Source organism: Polychytrium aggregatum (assembly GCF_025602895.1).
Source record: "Polychytrium aggregatum strain JEL109 chromosome Unknown BJ171scaffold_33, whole genome shotgun sequence".
In the NCBI taxonomy this organism is placed as follows: domain Eukaryota; kingdom Fungi; phylum Chytridiomycota; class Chytridiomycetes; order Polychytriales; genus Polychytrium; species Polychytrium aggregatum.
The window spans coordinates 252,847-271,094 of record NW_026516235.1 but is presented as its reverse complement, the minus strand read 5'-3'; the positions used below and the strand labels follow the sequence as shown (position 1 = coordinate 271,094).

At 58.5% G+C, this 18,248-nt stretch overlaps 5 protein-coding genes across 5 annotated transcripts; 2 read left to right on the top strand and 3 right to left on the bottom strand.

Moving 5' to 3' along the window:
- Window positions 1–151: 151 nt before the first annotated feature.
- Window positions 152–4,394, bottom strand: BJ171DRAFT_515212 (uncharacterized protein). The gene is made up of 2 exons (XM_053111914.1): window positions 3,962–4,394; window positions 152–3,587 (listed from the first exon to the last, which is right to left on the bottom strand). The coding sequence occupies exons 1-2, from the start codon at window positions 4,162–4,164 to the stop codon at window positions 620–622; spliced, it is 3,171 nt and encodes a 1,056-aa protein (XP_052964295.1). The 5' UTR covers window positions 4,165–4,394; the 3' UTR covers window positions 152–619.
- Window positions 4,395–5,550: 1,156 nt separating this feature from the next.
- On the top strand, window positions 5,551–8,071 carry BJ171DRAFT_426795 (uncharacterized protein; the record flags this gene model as incomplete). Its single annotated transcript, XM_053107779.1, has 5 exons — window positions 5,551–6,071; window positions 6,120–6,837; window positions 7,006–7,454; window positions 7,605–7,789; window positions 7,899–8,071. The coding sequence occupies 5 exons, from the start codon at window positions 5,551–5,553 to the stop codon at window positions 8,069–8,071; spliced, it is 2,046 nt and encodes a 681-aa protein (XP_052964294.1).
- A 982-nt stretch (window positions 8,072–9,053) lies between these two features.
- Window positions 9,054–10,990, bottom strand: BJ171DRAFT_515210 (uncharacterized protein). Its single transcript, XM_053111913.1, has one exon. The coding sequence runs from the start codon at window positions 10,621–10,623 to the stop codon at window positions 9,268–9,270; it is 1,356 nt and encodes a 451-aa protein (XP_052964293.1). The 5' UTR covers window positions 10,624–10,990; the 3' UTR covers window positions 9,054–9,267.
- A 282-nt stretch (window positions 10,991–11,272) lies between these two features.
- On the bottom strand, window positions 11,273–16,686 carry BJ171DRAFT_515204 (SNF2 family N-terminal domain-containing protein). The gene is made up of 18 exons (XM_053111912.1): window positions 16,650–16,686; window positions 15,666–16,547; window positions 15,504–15,578; window positions 15,084–15,395; window positions 14,874–14,981; window positions 14,688–14,736; window positions 14,563–14,619; window positions 14,368–14,396; window positions 14,096–14,298; window positions 13,790–13,875; window positions 13,568–13,679; window positions 13,197–13,464; window positions 13,038–13,114; window positions 12,714–12,942; window positions 12,427–12,542; window positions 11,882–12,202; window positions 11,640–11,786; window positions 11,273–11,532 (listed from the first exon to the last, which is right to left on the bottom strand). Exons 2-18 carry the CDS (start codon window positions 16,464–16,466, stop codon window positions 11,346–11,348), a joined length of 3,177 nt encoding a protein of 1,058 aa, XP_052964292.1. The 5' UTR covers window positions 16,467–16,547; window positions 16,650–16,686; the 3' UTR covers window positions 11,273–11,345.
- Window positions 16,687–16,835: 149 nt separating this feature from the next.
- On the top strand, window positions 16,836–18,122 carry BJ171DRAFT_515203 (uncharacterized protein). The gene is made up of 3 exons (XM_053111911.1): window positions 16,836–16,885; window positions 17,122–17,280; window positions 17,716–18,122. Exons 1-3 carry the CDS (start codon window positions 16,883–16,885, stop codon window positions 17,836–17,838), a joined length of 285 nt encoding a protein of 94 aa, XP_052964291.1. The 5' UTR covers window positions 16,836–16,882; the 3' UTR covers window positions 17,839–18,122.
- The last annotated feature ends 126 nt before the right edge of the window (window positions 18,123–18,248 follow it).

Genomic DNA, 18,248 nt, shown 5'->3' with positions numbered 1-18,248 from the left:
CATGACCGCCGGCCATGGATGACATGCATGAAGTGACTACTGGTTGCTCGGTTCGCCCAGGATTCCGGACAGCAGCGACACCTCGGCCAACCAACCGGCTCAACCGGCTCGACCGGCTCGACCGGGCCACCTCTCGCCGTTCCCCTGAGAGCGCTGTATACAGGAGACGTGTATTGCAAGAGGTTGCATAGATATGCAAGCTGAGCGAGAGGTCCTCTAACCAGCAACTTTCTGTAAATAGGGGGAGGGGTGGGAGTGAGAGCGAGGAAACGAGCATGTGCGAATCAAAAATGTGGTGCTGGGGAGGGAGTGAGGCTGGACACAAAAAAAAAGGGGGGGGGCACTGCATGCGGTACCAAAAAACAACTGGTGGGAGTGGAGGAGGGGAGAGGGGAGGAAAGACAGCCTGGAAGAAAGGGGGAAGGCCAAAATAAGTGCGAAACATGGCGCCGCAATGGGGATATAAATATACAGTGAGCCACTCTTGTGTGTGGAAAAACTGGTACCAAACTCGGACGTGCGAGCGCCGTCAGATACGAGGTATTTGATGATCGCAGGTCATCCTTGCCGAGTCGCAACTGGGTTGCTCGACCGCAGGTACCGATTCCTACCCGTGTATCTAGAGCGTCACCTGCTCGGCCCGGAATGTAAAGCCAGAGAAGGTGCTGGCGACAAAAGTTGGATCCAGACTCGGTGCCTCCGATGCGTTTGGCTGACAGAGGTCCTCACTGCCAGCTCCGGCGATAGACGGGATTCGCTCCGCTTCGTCCTTATTCAGCGACGAATGAGACGAGCTCCTGGAGAGGTTGCGCGAGGAACCATGGCTGCTGGCGCTGCCGCCGTATCGCCGCCGAGACATGGGGATGCCTCCGGGACTGGAGGATCGCGATCCACTCGGGGATAGATTGCGGCCGAGAGCGTGGCGCAGGTTGCGGGAGGAGCGAGATCCAGGCGACAAGCCGATGTTGTTGTTGTTGCTGCCGAGGGATTCGAAGGAGCGCTCGCGTGCAATCCGAAGCTCGTTCATCTTGGCTGTGTCGGACCAGCTCGGGGGCTTGCAGCCAGCGTTGGAGAGCTGGAAAAAGGTATCAAACTTGTTGTGGTCGCGGGCCAAGACCAGAGCTTCGGCAACCGCTGGGTGGTTGACGTCAAAGTTGGGGTGCTTGCAGATGCAGTCGACGATCTCTTCGTCCGAGGCTTTGACGGCATTCAGGAGGAGCTCGTACTTGTTCCAAAACAGCGCTTCAGGGAACCGGTTGGCAATCGCCTTGAGCTGCTCGATGTGCGGCCGGTGCGTGCTCACCCGCACGACAATGACGGGCTTGACTTCTGAATCGGAGGTCTTGGCGGCGTCGCCGGGAGTCCGAGTCTCCAGGGTGGGTGCGAGCTCGGTCACGGCATGCTGGCAGACACTCTCCTTGATCTGGCTGATCAAAAACTGGCAAATGAGCCGGTTCATATCGTCGCCGGCACGATCACCAGTGGATGCAGTCGCTTTGGAACGAGTTTGGATCAGCCACTCGAACAGATTGATGGCAAAGCCAAGATCGAGGGCCCCGAGGACAGCGGACATGGTCTGATCGTCAGAGAGCCCTGCACTGTGCTGCAAAAGGCTGTGGATAATGTCCATGTGGTTCTGCATGCTCCTTGAGGACGAGAACTTGCCGTGTCGTTCCGAGACCCGGTAGACGGAAAACTGGCACAGCGAAACCACTAGAGCGGCAAGCGCTTGCTTCACGTCGGGACTGACAAGTGCAGACTCCACATCGCCCTCGGCCAGGAGGACCTCGAGTATCTCGACAAAGCCGCTCTCGGCACAAGTCGTGACGGCCTCCACCAGCTCCAACCCGGTCATTGCACGGAGCCGTTCTTTCAGGAACTCGACTCTCTTGCAGCTGCGTTCGGCAGGCGACGCCAGACGGTCGAGGCTGTTTTCGCGGCTCATGGACACTGCAGAGTCCGCCAGAGACGGGCCAGAAGCCGATGTCGCGTCGGCGCCGGAGTCCAGGGATGCGCCTTGATCGGGAGTGGGATTTGCGCCAGAGCTCGAGACATCGGTCTTGTTGAAAGGTGTAGGATTGGCCGGTTCAAGTGTGCCCAGGCGTCGGCAGATTGTTTCAAGCTGGATACAGTCCTTCCAGGTCATCGTGGCGCCGCATTCAATCAGATACTCGGCAAGAGTGTGGTTCCAGCTTTCGATGGCTTGCGTGAGCGTTGATGGCTTCAGAGCAGCGACGTCACAGCCGTGCCGAACGCACACCTTGACCACAGCCATGTGTCCGTCGGCGACGGCCTTCTCGAGGATCTCGTTGTCGTGCAGCCCGAGCGCCTCGCTGAACTGAGGACATATCTCGAGGATCCGGGACATGCAAGTCGCCAGGCGCTCGATTGAGAGGTCTGGCTCATGCATGATTCGGACAAAGGTCGTGTGGACCTGCAGGGCCGAAAGGACGTGAACAGAGGCGCCCCGCTGCATCAAAAAGTCGGCCATTTCGATGTCGGCGACGGCCATGGCTTCGAGGACGGCCATGCCGCCGGTCGCGGTGCCGAGGTCAACGCCGCCGACCTGGATCAGGATCCGGGCCATCTCGAGGCGGAGCTGCTGCGGGATCTTTGCACGGCCAAGGGAAAATTCTTTGCAGAGCCGGAGGAGGGACTCGGAGTGGATAAAGGTCTGGAGTTGCTCCGAGTGCAGCTCGCGATTCAGGAGCAGCCTCTCCATGGCCTTGATGTTGTGGTGCTCCATCGCCTGAGAGAGCGACGAGGGCTGGATCCGATAGCGGTTGAGTGCCCCGAGCGAATGCTCGACCAAAAACGTGAGAACGCCAATCTGCGACATTTGCACGGCGTTGTCGACGCAAGTGCTCCAGGTGGCCTCGATCGTCTCTCGGGGCCATGCGGGGTTGATGTGGCGGAAGAGCAGCTCGACGACATCCCGGCGACCCGCCGTGGCAGCCGACGAAGCGCCAGAGGACCACTGCTCGACGGTCTCAAAGTCCGGGAGCGACGGGGCGAGGAGCTTGACGATGCCCCAGCTCTGGGAGACGATCGCCTGGCGAGCGCTGCCGGTCCACCCGGCGCCGAGGGGAAGGCCGTGGTCGCGGAGGATCTGGAACATGCGAGGTTTGTTGTGCTCGATGGCGCAGAGGAGATGTGCTCGCCAGTTGTCGTTCGTGAAGGCTGCAAAGACGGTCGGCTTTGAGAGAAGGAAAGTCAGGATCGTGCTGTTGTCGGCTCGGATGGCGTCGGTAAAGGTCTGGTTGAGGGTCTCGAAGGTGATGATCTGCAAATACGACGACTCGACGATGGCCTTGATGACGTGGAGGTACTTTTTGAAGACGGCGGTTTTCCAGATGCAGTTGACGATGGATATCGGCGTGATGGACGGGTATGCGCCAGAGACATCGATCGGCTTGAGGAAAGACGTGCTCTGGTATGAGGGCATGAACCGCTGCGAATACCGAAACAGAAACATGAGGATCTTGGCGTTGAAGAAGCCGGCGGCTTTGGGGGAGCATGTGGCCCCTATCCATTCGGCCATTTGCCTGGGATGAAGGAGCAGCCATCGGCCCTTGACGGATGCGGATCTATGGAAGCGGACAGAGCCAGCAGAGTCAGCACGAGAGACGCGAGCAGGCAATCAAGGTCCGAATGCTCGGCGATGGCAGGATCGAGACAGGCGAACAAAGATTCGGTGCTGGCTGGGGGAAAACGGTTGAAAGCGGCGGTGGCGGAAGGGCAGCGGGATGTGGGAGGGCGATGGCCGACGAAGAGTAGGTTGGACGTGGTTGATGCACACCAAGTGCGTCGGGAGGATCAGAGGCGTCATAGGCATCGGGGAGTGGGAAAGATGGATTGACAGGGCGCTGAGCGAAGGATGCAGGGCTGCTTGTGGAGGGTTGGTTGGGAGGCGGGCAGGTGGGCAGGCGGGCCCGGGACAGCGCTGAGACCGGCGGTGTACCTGGACAAGTAGCGGATGCGTCGACAGGAGGCCGTGAAGTTGGACGGCATCTCCAAGAACATGAGGATGCGCAAGAGCACAACATCCGGGAGTGCCCAGAGCGACTCGTGCACGACGGATGTCGTGGGGCCGAGGATGGGCATGTCCTGGCCGAAAAGGTCCAGCGAAGGCAGCTCCAGAGGGGAGGGCTCTTGGGGGCTCATGTCTGGCAAGACTGAGAGTCGGGATGCTTGGGCTGGGGGCAGATGAGGGATATGGTTTGGGGAGTTTTGCAACAAGAGGTCGTGTGGAGAGCCAGCGGCGACGATGAATTGATGAGGTTCTGTGGGGGTGTTCGCCGGACGGGAGGTGGATGGATGCGGGGCGATGGGCGAGACGAGCGCGACGAAGCCAGAAGGAATACGGCTGGCGCAAGCAAGAAGAATTGACGGCGAGCAAGGACAGCAGCGCAGTCTTACGGGCGGATCAACGACGGCCCACATGGGTGGATGGGGCGGCGGCTTTGCATGCCAAAGCAGGTCTCGTGGGACATCATGCCGTGGTTGCGTTCGTGATTGTGTTCGGGCTGCGGAATGTGTTTGGGGCGAGCGACGGTGCTTTGGGGGTGCGTGGGATGTCGTGTCGATTGAATGCGATGTGATGTTGAATGTGATGTCGTGATGTTGAATGGAAAGGATATACCACGGAATGCGATGTGATGTTGAATGGAAAGGATGTACCACGGAATGTGATGTATATATCACCAAAGGTGTTGGATGTACCATTCGATCGCGTATCAGAGTCGAAATGTACACCCTGGCCTGAGCGTCGTTAAATCCGTCGTTATTCCCCCGTCCACCGCCTGTCATGGCAACCAGTGTTTCCAGAGACTGACTGCAGTTGTCGTTGAGAATTCGTGTCCCGCATTCGTCCATCTGGGCGGCTGCAGCATCGATCGTCCCGTGGCCTGTCCGAGCAAGCGTCCGCGGCGTCCCTTGGCGCTCATCTCGTCGCATCGCATCGCATCTCGTCGCATCGCATCTCGTCGCATCGCATCACATCGCATATCTCATCGTGCTGCTTCCTCCTCCAATGGACATCAACACTCCCGAGATCGATCTCGATGTCCACGAGTTCAGCGACGCCGAGCTCAATGACCCTGAACTGCTGGTACCTAGCACCGTCCGCTCGCTGTCCCGTCCGTTATGTCAGGGCGATTCTCTTGTCAACTTTCTCCCCCTTCCCACCACCAATACCAGCACTGCTAACCCCCCCCCCGTGAATCCGTGCTATCCCGCTCAAGAGAGAGCTGGAGCTTCTCTCGGCCGAAATCCACCCGAAACCACCGACCAAACCTCGTCCGGCCCCGCAACCCGCAGCCAACAAGCCTCCGGCATCCTCGGTTCATGACGACCCCGATGATCTCATCCGCCGCGCCATGGAAACGGGCGCCGCTGCCTTTGCCACGGACGACGACGTCGATGTCGAAGTGACGGAAGACGACCTGAACGATCCAGAGCTTCTCGTGAGTGACGCAGCCGTGGTCTGGTGCGTGCGTTCCCGCTTTTCTGTCCATATCGGCATCGCAATAACAATCAGGGCGACCATGCATGAACCTCCAGGCCCAACTCGCCCGTCTCGGCGGCTCCGACCTCGGCCACACAATCTCCGGCCACCCGCAGTCTGGCAACGGCGACGATGGCTTGCTCGATGCCCATGCCCATGCCCATGCCCATGAAGCTGCCGAGATCGATGCCCTGTCAGTGTCCGCTACTCCTGCCGCAACGGTGCGCAAGTCGGTCGGCCCAGCATCAACGGCATCGGTGCAGCCAACAGCCACCAACACATCCATCCAGGTTCTCGAGCAGCGCCAGCTCGAATACAAGCAGCATGCGCTGGTAGCCAAGAAGGGCGGCGAGATGGCCCGTGCTCGCGAGCTGGTCGCCGTCTCAGTCAATCTCGAGAGAGTGCTGGCCTCGCTGCGACTCGGCGGCGACCTGCCTCCGAATTTTGAGATGCCGCCGCATCCCAGCACGCTGCCCAAGCCCACTGTCGCCGCTACTTCTGGATCGAGTGCTGCCAATTCCGTTCGCGAGGCTCCAAGTCCCTCTCGGTCGCTCCTTCCCAGCGAGTCTGCCGCGACGCCGGCGATAGCCACCCCCGCAGCCAGGAAGCCTAGGCCTGCCGCAAGTGTCTCGCACGAAACCATCACGTATGAGGAGCTCATGGAATCGTCTCCGGTGGCAGCCCTGTCCGACACCGCGAATGTCATTGAGCATCTCGAGACCCAGCTTGCCGCCCAGATCGAGCTTTGCACCAAGGTGTCTGGCTCGTACTATCGCACGGGCGACAAGACTGGGGCGCTGGAATTCCACAAGCGAAAGAAGGAGTCTGTGCGAGACCTCGAAACCCTGCGTGTGCTCAAGGCCACATCATCAGGCGCCTCGATTCAGCTCCCGCGGTTCGTATACTCAACCGTCAGCTACGAGATTCGTCAAGAGTTTGCAGAGATCCCTCTCGACGAGATGGAGGTCTCGATCGTGCGGGCATTTGACCTCGGGAGCAAGGACGTTGCCAGCGCCGACATTGACAGCTTTGTGGCCTACGACCTGGGCTGGCCCCTCGACAACGGCGGCAATCCGACCCCCGAGGCCAAGGGCGAGACCGGCCAGCCCATCAAGAAAAACCCCAGTCCCACCTACAACTTTGTGAAGCGTATCAAAATCGATCGCAAGAATCGCAACTTTATGCGTTTTGTCGAGCGCAAGAAAGCCAGCTTCACGGTCTTCCACCACAAGGGATTTACGCTGTTCTCCTCAAACAAAGTTGCCCTGGGTCGAGCCTCGGTTGAGTACAAAGCTCTCACGGGCAAGTCAGAGATCCACGAGGTTCTGCAGGTACGGCTTTGGCGGGCTCGGGTTGACGTCATGCGACACTTGAAGCGGGAGCGTGGGCGTGGGCAGAACCACGATGTTGCCATTGCCATCGTCGCTGTTACTTCCATGGTGGTGGCCTCGGATCTGCTTCCTCAAAAGCAAGCCTGATTCGATTCTCCTGCCCTGCAGCTCACCGATCCGGACAATCCGCGCAAGGAAGTCGGCGGGCGTCTCGAAATCCGCATTCGCCTTCGAGCACCGCTGCTTAAGCCTGACATCCTCAAGAAAACCGAGCGCTGGGTCAGCTTGGACCTCACTCCTACCGCAACAACGGCAGTGCCGGCAGCGGTCCCCCTCGCACCGGCTTCGGTTGCGACTGCGGCTGTGGCTGTGGCTGTGGCTGTGGCTATAGCTCCTCCTCGCTCGGTCAGCCCGATCGAAGCCAGGCCGCCTGTCCCGTCGCCTACGCTTCAGACTCCGCAGGTTGCCAGCAAGCCGTCTGGACAGACCCCTGCAGCTTCTCCTCGCATAGCCGCTGCTCCCCTCCCTGCAGAGAAGCCCAGCTTGCCGACCGAAGCCACCGGCCCCAAGCCGCCGGCGGAAGAAGATATCGAAGAGCTCGAGATGCAATTCTTCATGTGAGCACATGACTGCTGTTCTGGCTCCTCACACAGCCGCACGCACATAGGAGCCCATACCATCGCCTGGCTCATTTGGCTGAATCGCTGACTCGGTAATTCTGGTGATTCTCTCCGTCCCCTTGACCCACCTTGCCTGTATTGCGATAGCGCCGAGAACATTGAGTCGAACCAGGTTCTCGAGACAGAGATTGGAAAGATGAAGGAGGAGATCTTGAAGATCAAGTCACAGCGCAAGTCTGTGCCAGAGGACCTGACCTTCCGACTGCAATCTTTTGAGATGCGCATGGATATGATTGTCACACTCGTCAGCTGTGGGTCGCTGACGATGCAGGGTACGTGGCTGTCGCTGTTGTTATGATGGTGGATATTCTTGTCAAGAATGCCGGTACGAAGGACTGCCGATTCATTTGGGACTGATACCATTACGCCCCCACCCCCCAGGCTATGTGGACAAACTCAAGGCCGCCATACCAAGGGAGAAATCCAACGCCCTCAAGTTCAAGAAAGCCCAAAAGCTTGATCTGGCTCGCGTGGCCCTCAACAGAGTCAAGCTCATGGAGGGCGAGGTGTCTGAAATCGAGCAGCATTTGGCATCCAATCCAGACGACGAGTAGCGCCCCCCCCCTCCAACTGCCATATGCACATGCGAACAGAGCTCGATGTGATTGTATTATGAGAAGATATCACCCAGAGCAAGCGGACAAGTGGAAAGCCGGACCCATACCCGAGCCATTCAAATGAGCATGGGAATGCAGATCCACTTGAATGTTTATTGGTACAGAGGGGAGATCGACACCGGTGTGCCGACTACTGTTTCCTGGGAATACGATCGGGCTGGCGCTTGACCGTTCTGCGGGCGCCTTCGGTTCGGTTGCGCGACCCGACTTTCGAGAGCGGAGAGCGGCGAGCGGATCGCTTGCGGTTGGCAAGGGGGATGTTTTCTTCGTCTTCGCTGCAAGGCTCGCTGTCGGGTTGGTCGGCTGCTGGTTTGAGGGGGCTTGCAGCAGGCTTGTCGGGGCTGTCAAGTCCGCCAAGCTTGGCAAGGTCGTTTGCTTGAGTGTCAGCAGCGAGCGAATGCCCATGGTCTTTTGTACGGATGACTGTACTCGAAGTGGGGCGGCGCTGGCTGCTGGAGGATCGAACAGGCGATGCTCGCTTGGGAGCTCGCGCGGCTTTGGCAGAGGGCACGACAGATCGCATGGGGGAACTTGTTGCAGATCTAGTAGGCAGTGGGCACCGGAGAGAGATCTTGAGAACAGCGCCGAACGGCTCAAAGTCAGCGCCAGAGAGGAATGGGAGACAGCCGCCAGGACTGTGCAGCCCGTGGACCTCGCAGCGGGCAGCGCAGTTCCGATATAGCGTCCGATACAGCGTCTGATACAGCGTCTGATACAGCGTCCGAGTGCCCCCCCCCCGACCCGGTGCCCTGCGGCCATCGGACCTCGGCGCTGGGCCAGATGCATTTCGATTCATGATCGTCTGCCATCCACTGGATTTCTCTGGTCGTGCACTGGCCACCATACTGCATATCACGGATCTGCACTTCTGGTGGCCGCCATCGCATCTACACCTCCAAAGATCGCACATTCGCAGATTGATGGATGTGTGTGTGTATTGATGCAGGTCGAAGCAAAGTGCATGGAAGCAGAGAATACGCAGCGATGGCTGAGCCAGCCCAGCGTTGTGCATGGCAGCAGCAGCCGCGGTTGGATGCGGAGAGAAGGACAGGCCAGTCTCGCCATAGCCAGCCAAAGCCAGCCAAAGCCAGCCAAATCAGGCCAACGCCAGCCAACGCCAAGGCACTGGCTGATTATTTGGCAGAGTCGAGCTGGTCGGCCAAAATACCGATAAGCATACCCTCTGGCTTGCGGTTTCCGCCCACTTCGTGCAGAATGCACGAGTTGGGAATGTGCTTGTCCCGCAGCCAGGTGCGCACACGCTTGGTCTTGGTGTCGACGACAAAGTCCCAGGGATGCATGTTTCGGAGCCGAGTGAACAGGTCCTGATAGACATCCAGGGAAACCAGGGGACGAGGATCCTCGCCGTGCTGGGGCCGTTCGCCGCGCTCCGTGTTGAGCACCCGAGGGAGGCCGTCTGGGCGGCCGTGCCAGAACACAGATTTCTTGACGACAGCGCTGGTCAGAAGACGCTGCTCCATGGCGCACTCGCTGTTGTAGAGGGTCTTGATCATGCCTCGGACGAGGCCGGCCGGGCCCATCAAGGCGCCAGACTTGACGTACTTGTAGGGCGTGTCTCCCCGCTTCCGAGTGATCTCGGGCTTGATGGGCGGGTATTTGTTCCAGAGTTGGCCGTCGGGCCAGCAATGCTCCTCGGTCCCGATGACGATGGGGTGGTCGAACCGGCGGTAGACATCTACAATATCCTGGAGGGTGCAGCCGGGCACGAGGAGGATATCTTCGGCATGCGTCCAGATGACGAGACGGTTGTTGGGCAGGTTGAGCAGGTAGTCGTGGAGCTGCCGGAAGTTGTGGCCGTCGCCTCGGTATCGCTGCCCATACCCCAGGACAGTAAAGGTCACGCCCAGATTGCGGGCCGTCTGGGCGAGCCGATTGAGGGACGGATGGCAGCGCGAGGCCTGCACAATCCACTCGACACCACAGTCTTCGACATCCTGGCACGAGATCAGCGACGACAGATTGTGGCGGGTGGGATCGCTGTAGGAGACCGGCCAGGTCGTGAGATCGACGCGGGCTTCCTCAACGAGCTTGGAGCAGGGCTCGACGTCCGAGACGCCTCCCTGGACAAAGGTCGAGAACGTCATTGCGGACTGGTACCCGAGACACACGGGATCCAGGAGGAGCGACTTGGGCCGCAGATGGTGCTCCGTGAACCGGTAGACGTCGGCATTCCATAGCGACCAGAGCATAAAAAGCAGCGCCAAGAACGAAGCGAGCCCGAGAGGCCTCCGGAGGAGAATCCACAGGCGCATCAGCGGCGACGAGGGCTTGCGGCGCAGATCGTCAGCGCTCTCGAACAGCGACACAACCAGAAGCCAGAGCCGATGGCCAATGCTGCCGGGACGGCGCGAGTGGTGGCCTGGCGACGCCGAGACTCGTCTGCGATGCGATCGCGGAAAGCTCGGGGCGCTTCTCCATTGGGGCGAGACGGCAGTGGGTAGAATTGGAGACGTTGACCGGAGCGACATGCGGCAGGAATCAGGACAGAGGGCGGATCGTTGGGTGGGGAGAGTGCCTTGGCAGATGAAAGACGAATCGCCGCAGACGACGTGGCGGGAGCAGCTTGGAGGAGGATGGCCGAGGCGAGCGAAGCGTGAAAGGACCTGAGACTGCGAGCGGATGCGACAGCGACGGGGCTTGGATTGCGGCAAGTTGATGTCCAAGTGCGAGCAGGTCGATGTCCAAGTGCGAGCAAGTCGAGCAAGTCGAGCGGATCGATGCGCAAGCGCAGAGTGGATGTCGGTGGCAGCGGCTTGTTTGTTTGCAGGCTCGGATCGCAGGCCGGCGGTGTCGAGAGCAGAATCCTGGGTGGAATCCTTGCGTTCAATCCTTGCGTTGAATCCTTGCGTTGAATCCTGGACGTCGTCCGCGAGCCCGTATTTGTTGCGCCGCCCGCGGACGTGCTGCTGCGCGCAGTGATCTGTGTGCGCAGCGGGCTGGCGCAACACCGCCGCCCCGGAAAAGGAAATCCGGCGCGGCGTGCAACCACCGGCGCGACAGCACGCGAGCAGACGCCCAACAAAGGCACCTCCACCGGGATCTGGACCGGCCGTGCTGGCGGTGGCCTGTGAGAAACGATGGACAGCGCATCGGAGAGACGATGGGGGCACACCACTTCTCTCGGGCACAGGCACGGTGTATATTCAGACATCCGTCCGGCTGGCGCGCCGAGCACACGGCCCCGTCGAGCTCAGTCAAACATCGCCATGAGATCATCGACGTTCATCTTGGAGTCGCCCGCGTTGGTCACCGCGCCCGCAAGTTCGCTCTTGCGCTTCTGGATGGCCAAGATCTTTTCTTCCACGGTGCTCTCGACAATGTATCGGACAACGACGACAGGCCGGGTCTGTCCGAGTCTGTGGCAGCGGTCGATGGCTCTGCGGCAACAGAGGCGGGTTCAGGTCAGTTCGGGTGGTGTGCTTGTCGATGGTGGAAGTGTTTGCACGGCATGGATGCTCCCACGCTGCATTGCCGCGATGCTTACTGGTTCTCGACGCTTTCGTTCCACCACGGATCGACTAGGAACACTCGCGAAGCCACCGTCAGGTTGAGTCCAACACCCGAGGATCGCAGACTGGCAAGCAGGACAGTGACGCTGTCGTTGGTCTTGAATTCCTTCAGCACCGACTCCCTTGTTGAGAACAACCAAGATCAGCATCGCCATGTCCGCGCTTCGTCGGCAAAATGCAATCGCAAGTCCTTGGCCAACCAAGATCCTTCGCCCACCTCTGCTTCTGCGACAGAGAGCCGTCGAGTCTGACGACGGAATATCCATGTTCCACAAGCGATGTCTGGATCAGATCGAGCATGCTTGTAAACTGGGAAAACACAATCGTCTTTTCGCAGCCGTCGTCGCGGATCCGCTGGAGATCCTCAAGGAGCGCAATCAACTTGGCAGAGGTTTTGAGGCCGTTGCTCGGAGTGGTCTCGACCGGATTGTCAAGACGCTCGTCGGTGCTTTCTTTGGTTTCCGATGCATCGAGACTCAGGGTGGCCTGCACAAGCTGCGAGATCTGGTCTCCGCTGTATACTCGACGGCATACAGGGCTGTTTGCGGCGGACACGGACACGGACGCCAGACAGCCGGTACATGGCAGCAGTGTGGTAGTGTGCCACAGAGATCGATAATGTGGTTGGGTGTCATCAAAGATGTTGGCATGGGTACGAGGATGGCGGCACAGTTCAAGTGGCTCAACAATGCAGCTCGGACTACGATCAACAGATGCCCACGCCAATGCGTCGGCAGATCATCAAATCGGAAATCTACAGACCAGTCCACCTCCTCTCCGTGGGCTTGCTTGGCCTGGATATAGTCTTCGATGCATGTGCGGCACACAATGTGGAGGCAAGGAAGGATAGTTGCCACCGCTATGGTGTCCAGGCAAATCTGGCCGGACCAACACCGAGGCACGCAGAGTTTTCATCCCAGCAGCCCAAAGGAACGACGCCGAGGATATCGAGTCAGATCAAGCAAAAGTCGAGCCACGGGGTGCCCAGCGTCACCAAAGCAAACTGAGTTGCCATATCAACGACCGACCGCTTCCATCTCGGCACATACCGGACATTCTTGCTCCTCTTGGCGCTCGAGTGCCTTGGTCACTTCTTCGCCAAAGGTCTCGCCGCCACCGCCGCCGTCTCGGTAGTAGTTCGAGAGAAGCTGCTGCAGCGATTCGGTATTCAGCTGCATCGGCTCGACATCGCTCCCGACACCGCCTTGTCCATCAGCTTCGCCAAGATTCCGCAAAAAGTTTCGCAGCAGCAGCGGATGATCGCACATTTGACGAAGCCTAGATGAGAGATGCTGCGGCGTCAATGCCGAAGAGAAACCAAGCCAGCCAGTGGCGAAACGGCGTCGCACCCACTGTGTAGTGTCGGCACCCACCTCAGCAGTAGCTGGAAGACAAAGTGATAGTTCAGCCGGCCCGATATTCTTAGTGAGCACAGCCGATGCTTGAATGCCTGTGGTGCGATGGAGCGTGAGAACTCGGCCCCATTGCTGGGAGGCGTATTAGCGGCAAAAGCCAGGCTTTGGTAGATGTACCATGTGGAGATCATCATATATCCGTCTCTCGTCGTCCGAAAAGGCAAGGCGCTTGATGTGGCATGTCTTGGGCGGCATCGATACGATTGCTTTGCCGTTGATCTCCATGTTCTTGGTGCGCCGCAAGAGAATTGGCTCGAGGATTGTCTGGATAGTCTCCAGAGCCTTGGACTGCTTCAGAGCAAATGGAGCGGAGATGTGTGTTCTCCAAAACGACCACTGACACCAAGGCTCGAGTCGCAGAAAGTGCACGAGCGAAAACAAGTCTCTGTGCCAAATACATATCCAGCATGGTTACTGCGACGCGCTTTGGATGGACAGTGTCGATAGAGTGTGCGGCCGACGAACACCACGATGCGGCGCAGACTTACTCCAACTTATTGACGATCGGTGTTCCCGTGATTGCCCACCGATTGATGCCTGAGAGCATGTGGCACGCTTTTGCCATTTTGGTCGATCGCTCCCGGATATAATGTGCCTCGTCTGCGCGGCCGTTGGGGACCGTGATGATCTCGCTTTTAGTCTGCCAGCCCTGGTCGACTGAATTGAGTCCATCCGCCTGTGCTTTTGCAAGAAAATGGCCAGCAACATACCCAGGACGATTCGGAACCAGACAGTAGAGTACAGAGGTGAGGTACCTCGGTCGATTTCGCTCGATAGCGTTCCATATGTCGTTAGACTGTCGCAGACAAGAGGGTGAGCAGTGCAAGAGCGAGCTTCCTTCGTTTCGATCAGCCAGCATGTGTGGGATTGGTCTGGTCGAGTCACTCCTGGGATTCGCGACACGAGACCCTTGGCTACATGCAATGTGTTTCAGCACGCACTTCTACCCCATCTCCATCTCCATCTCCTCTCGACTGTTCCATTCGGTCAGTCTCTGTGCTGCATCATCAACTTACACCACCAGTGGCCATGAGTGTGTACCGAGTTTCCGCTCATTGCCATAATATACCATCACATCGCCAGCTGAGCCAAGGCAACGCTCAATCTCGTCGCGCCATTGAGCAAGGACGTTCAAAGGACAGACAACCAGCGTGGCAGGCGAGTGGCTGGATTCCGAGCGTTGCTTCCCTGCGCGGTTGGAGTGAATGAGGGATATGATCTGCAGGGTAATGCAAGGATGAGAAAGGTGCTCCAATCCAGTCTCGAGGCCGATGTCAATATTCCTTACCTCGATCGTTTTCCCGAGTCCCATTTCATCTTTCAGGGGGATACAAGCGAGGTTGCCATGAGCCAACAGGCCAGTTTCAGATCATGTATCTTGACCAAAGTAAAATCGACCGCATCTCCGAGGCACAGTCAACCTTTGACGACAGCGTTTGAGCCCCGGAGGAGTGCAGTGCGTGGCAGTCCGCGTCGCTCTCACCAGCCAGGATGCCGCCATGGCAGGGCTTCTCTACGGGCCGTGTCAGCGAAAGCTCGCCTGGATAAGGAATGCTGAGTGAGCAACGCAGCAGTGATCTACGTGCGGTGCTCAGGACCAAGACATACCTGAATGGGGCGCAAAGTAGAACTTGTTGTCGCAGTCGAAGAAAGCAAGCTGAAACCGAGTGCAGAATTAGAAGATGTCGATGCGTCGTGGGTGGAGCAATCTCCGCGATGAAGCGGTTGGTGAATCGGGTGCACCGTTTAGACATGATACCATATGCGCGCTGAAACCCTGCTGATACCATTTACCTCCTTCCAAAGTGGTGATAAGCTCTGTGCCGAGCGGGACTCGTGCCCGTCGTCAGGCTGATCAATCTCGGCTCCATGTTGCTCTTTTTTCAAAAGGAACGACAACGCCTGTGTGTTTGTACGGTGTTCGTGGTGAGTACCACCTCGATGTGGGGCAGGGAGCGGGTGGTCTATAGCAACGTGTCTCCGAAAGGAGTCGATAGTGCTAACCTGCTTTTGATAGGACCTGAGCGTGACAGTCATGCCTTTGGCAGGTTCGGTTTCGTCGAGAAGGGCTTCGAATCGCTCTGCTTTCTCGTATATCTGGCGCAGCTCAGTGTCGCTCATGACTGCGTCTGGCCCAGGGTGTGACCCCGTTGTCGCCGAGCCGCTTGATGACGCGGTGCCAAGATGGCCGAGTCTTTCCAAGAGCACCCTGAGACAGTCCCTCCGCTCTTCTGCCTGCTTTTCGACTTCCTCGGTACTCATTTTTGCGTACACCGACGGTGGGACGGCCGAAAATGCCCTGTCTTTGAAGTAAACCTGGATGAGTGAATGAATCAACAAGTAAGTGGGAGGCTCGGCTATCCCAAGGTGCATGTGAGAGACTCCGAGCAGCGTATGGAACCAATGCTGGATGAACTGGCGGACCTTCATGCTCACGATGATTTCGTCTGTGACGTTCAAGTCCATCGGTGGAGCGACGGCAGTTGCTGTAAAGTGACACTGGAACAGGAGGGAAGCCTGTGAGCGTCAGAGTGCGCACGCCTGACTCTTTGCCGGCTTGCTTCATCTTCGAACCAGGGACATTACCACATCCAAATCGATCAGTCGGCTCACAAAGTAGCCGTAGTCGGAATGAAGCTTGGCGATCTCTCTTCCGCTGGAAGCATGGATCAGGCGCACGATCGTGTTTCCCTTGGAACCAAGGGAGAATGAAGAGCTGCCAGAGAGGTTGAACCCGCCTGTCTTGCGCTTCTTTGCGACGGGTCCTGTCATTTTGGGTCTCTCGACCGTCAGCAGGTCACCGTCGAGCAAGAGTCCACGGCCCCGAGTTGTCGACAGGGCAATCGCAATGACCTCGCCGATCTGGGCTGGGAACTGGATGAGTGTGTGTGGTTCGGCTTCGGCTTCGGTTTCGGCTTCGACTGGGACCTTGGACGGCTTTGTTCGAGCGTTGACCTTGGCTTGAGTCAGCTTCCTCTGCGACTGCAAAGTGCTTGGCGGGGACTGTGGCGGGCTGGCGTGCAGCATCGGTGTCTGGGCATGCTGCAGCAGGATCGGATGGGATGTTGCTGCCGCTGTGGCCGCCCTTGCATCGTCCGTCAGATAAAAGTTGGCTGCCTGGGAGACATCGCCGTTTGCTGCAGCCAGGTAATGCAGCAGCTTATCGTCGGATGCACCGACGAGAACAGACTTGAGAATCTCCAGCTGCGCAAAGTGCGGATGAGATTGGGGTCGGTTGTCTTTGCTGGGTTCCTCGATCGCCTCCGGATTCTGGAGAGCGCGCGCTGGCTGGATGGCACTCCGGGTATCGTTTAGAGCATTGCTGGGAATGTCGTCGCCTTCGCTGTCGCTGCTGCCGTCCAGCAGGACCACATGCTCGGAGCTCATGCGGCAGATTGCGGCTTTGGTACTGCTCGTTTGGTTGCGATGCTTCTGGAGTCTAGATTCAGACAGACGCGATCCCAAAACCTGCAAGGGGCGCAGACAGATCAAGGCGGTGTCCCGGAGAGTCAGATTCCCTCCAGGTGCAGCCAGCTGCGTCTGTCTGCCCCACGTCGGTTGTCAACTCACCTCGGTGCCAGCGGCCTCTGCCAGATGCGCTGGTGCGGTGCGGTGTTCTGGCATCGGCGGTGCGATTTCATGGGCATTCCCATTTCCAGCAAAATGGCCCGCTGGCTGGATCCGCCCTCGACCCGCCCTCGATCTGCGCACATGACCAGGGCCTGGCTTGCCTTTTCGTGGCCAGCATCGCCAGCAGCCCAGCCAGCACCATCGATCGGATCGTTCAAGCACACGTCGCCGCCATGGTGAGGAGATGAGCGAGCTCGCAGGCCCGCGGATCGCTGGGGGTGGGGTGGGGTGGGGTGGAGCGTCGGATGCGCCATCGTACTCGTCGCTGCTGTTCTGATGGCTCTCAGCAGGCGGTGTGGTCTGCAGCGCTGGCTTTGCATCCCGATCAGACGGCTGTCGTCACTGGCTGCTCTGGGCACCAGCGCACATTCTGACTCCCAGCGCTCTATTCCTGCGGCCCTCCGCGAGACAGCTCTTCTACTCGTTCTTCAAGACCCTGGTTGGTCAGCCCGTGACGATCGAGCTCAAGAACGACCTGCAGATCCGAGGCGTTTTGGTCTCCGTCGACCAGTTCCTCAACATCAAGCTCGACGACATCAAGGTCATTGACGAGCAAAAGTTCCCGCACATGGTACGAGATTCGAGGCAACGAACCGATCGCCAGTGTTGGTCCATAGTGCCCTTGGAGCTGTGATGCCAGGGCCGCCCCGAGCCGGAGGGACCTCCCTGCTCATGCGAGTTTGATGGCTTGATAACCCAACCACCTGTCTTCACGATCTGCCCCAATGAACCAAACCGGACCACGATCGAATACGAACACGGAATCACATCTGGATCATGCGATATTTATGGCCATCGCCTGCTCCGCAATCTTCGGCTCGCAACAACGTCCAATGCTGCGGCTTTCCACCAACATCCAACCACGATGCTCGTGACTGCTGCCGAACCTGTGCCTCGATCTCCATGCATCCACTGTGGCATTCTCTCCTGTTTGCCGCCGTATCGCTTTGTTCTGGCCGACCATGGTCACCTCATTCCACCGATGATCCTGATCTGGCGACATCAGGCCTCCGTCCGAAACTGCTTCATCCGCGGATCGGTCGTGCGATACGTGCAGCTTCCTTCTCCCTCAGTCGATACCGCGCTTTTGCAGGACGCCACCCGACGAGAAGCAGTTCAGCCTCGATAAGCACCGACGGCATCCGGGACTTGTGCCTCTCCGTCCATGCCGTTGGCCCTGCGCGGCCGCTTGTACACACCCAGCAAGGAGAGAAAGGAGGAACAGCGATCCCTCGTCCTTTATTCTTCAGTCGCCGCCTCGAGCAGTTCGAAGGAAGGACTAAACAAACTGCAGGCTGACGTCGTGTGGATGGATCAATAGTTTCACTGGCGCCTGGGAAGCGATAAAAGGCATGTCGTGTTTGGCAAATGCCGCTTCTGAATATACACTTTGCATGGAGCTGTCCAGATGATCGATTGCGTTGCCCCGTGCCCCGCATCGCGATATCAAAGCCTCACGGATGTTTTGCTGAATGAAGCGTAAACCGTATATTTACAAGCAGGCGTATCGAGCATGCAGCATCATTCGCCACCGCAAAG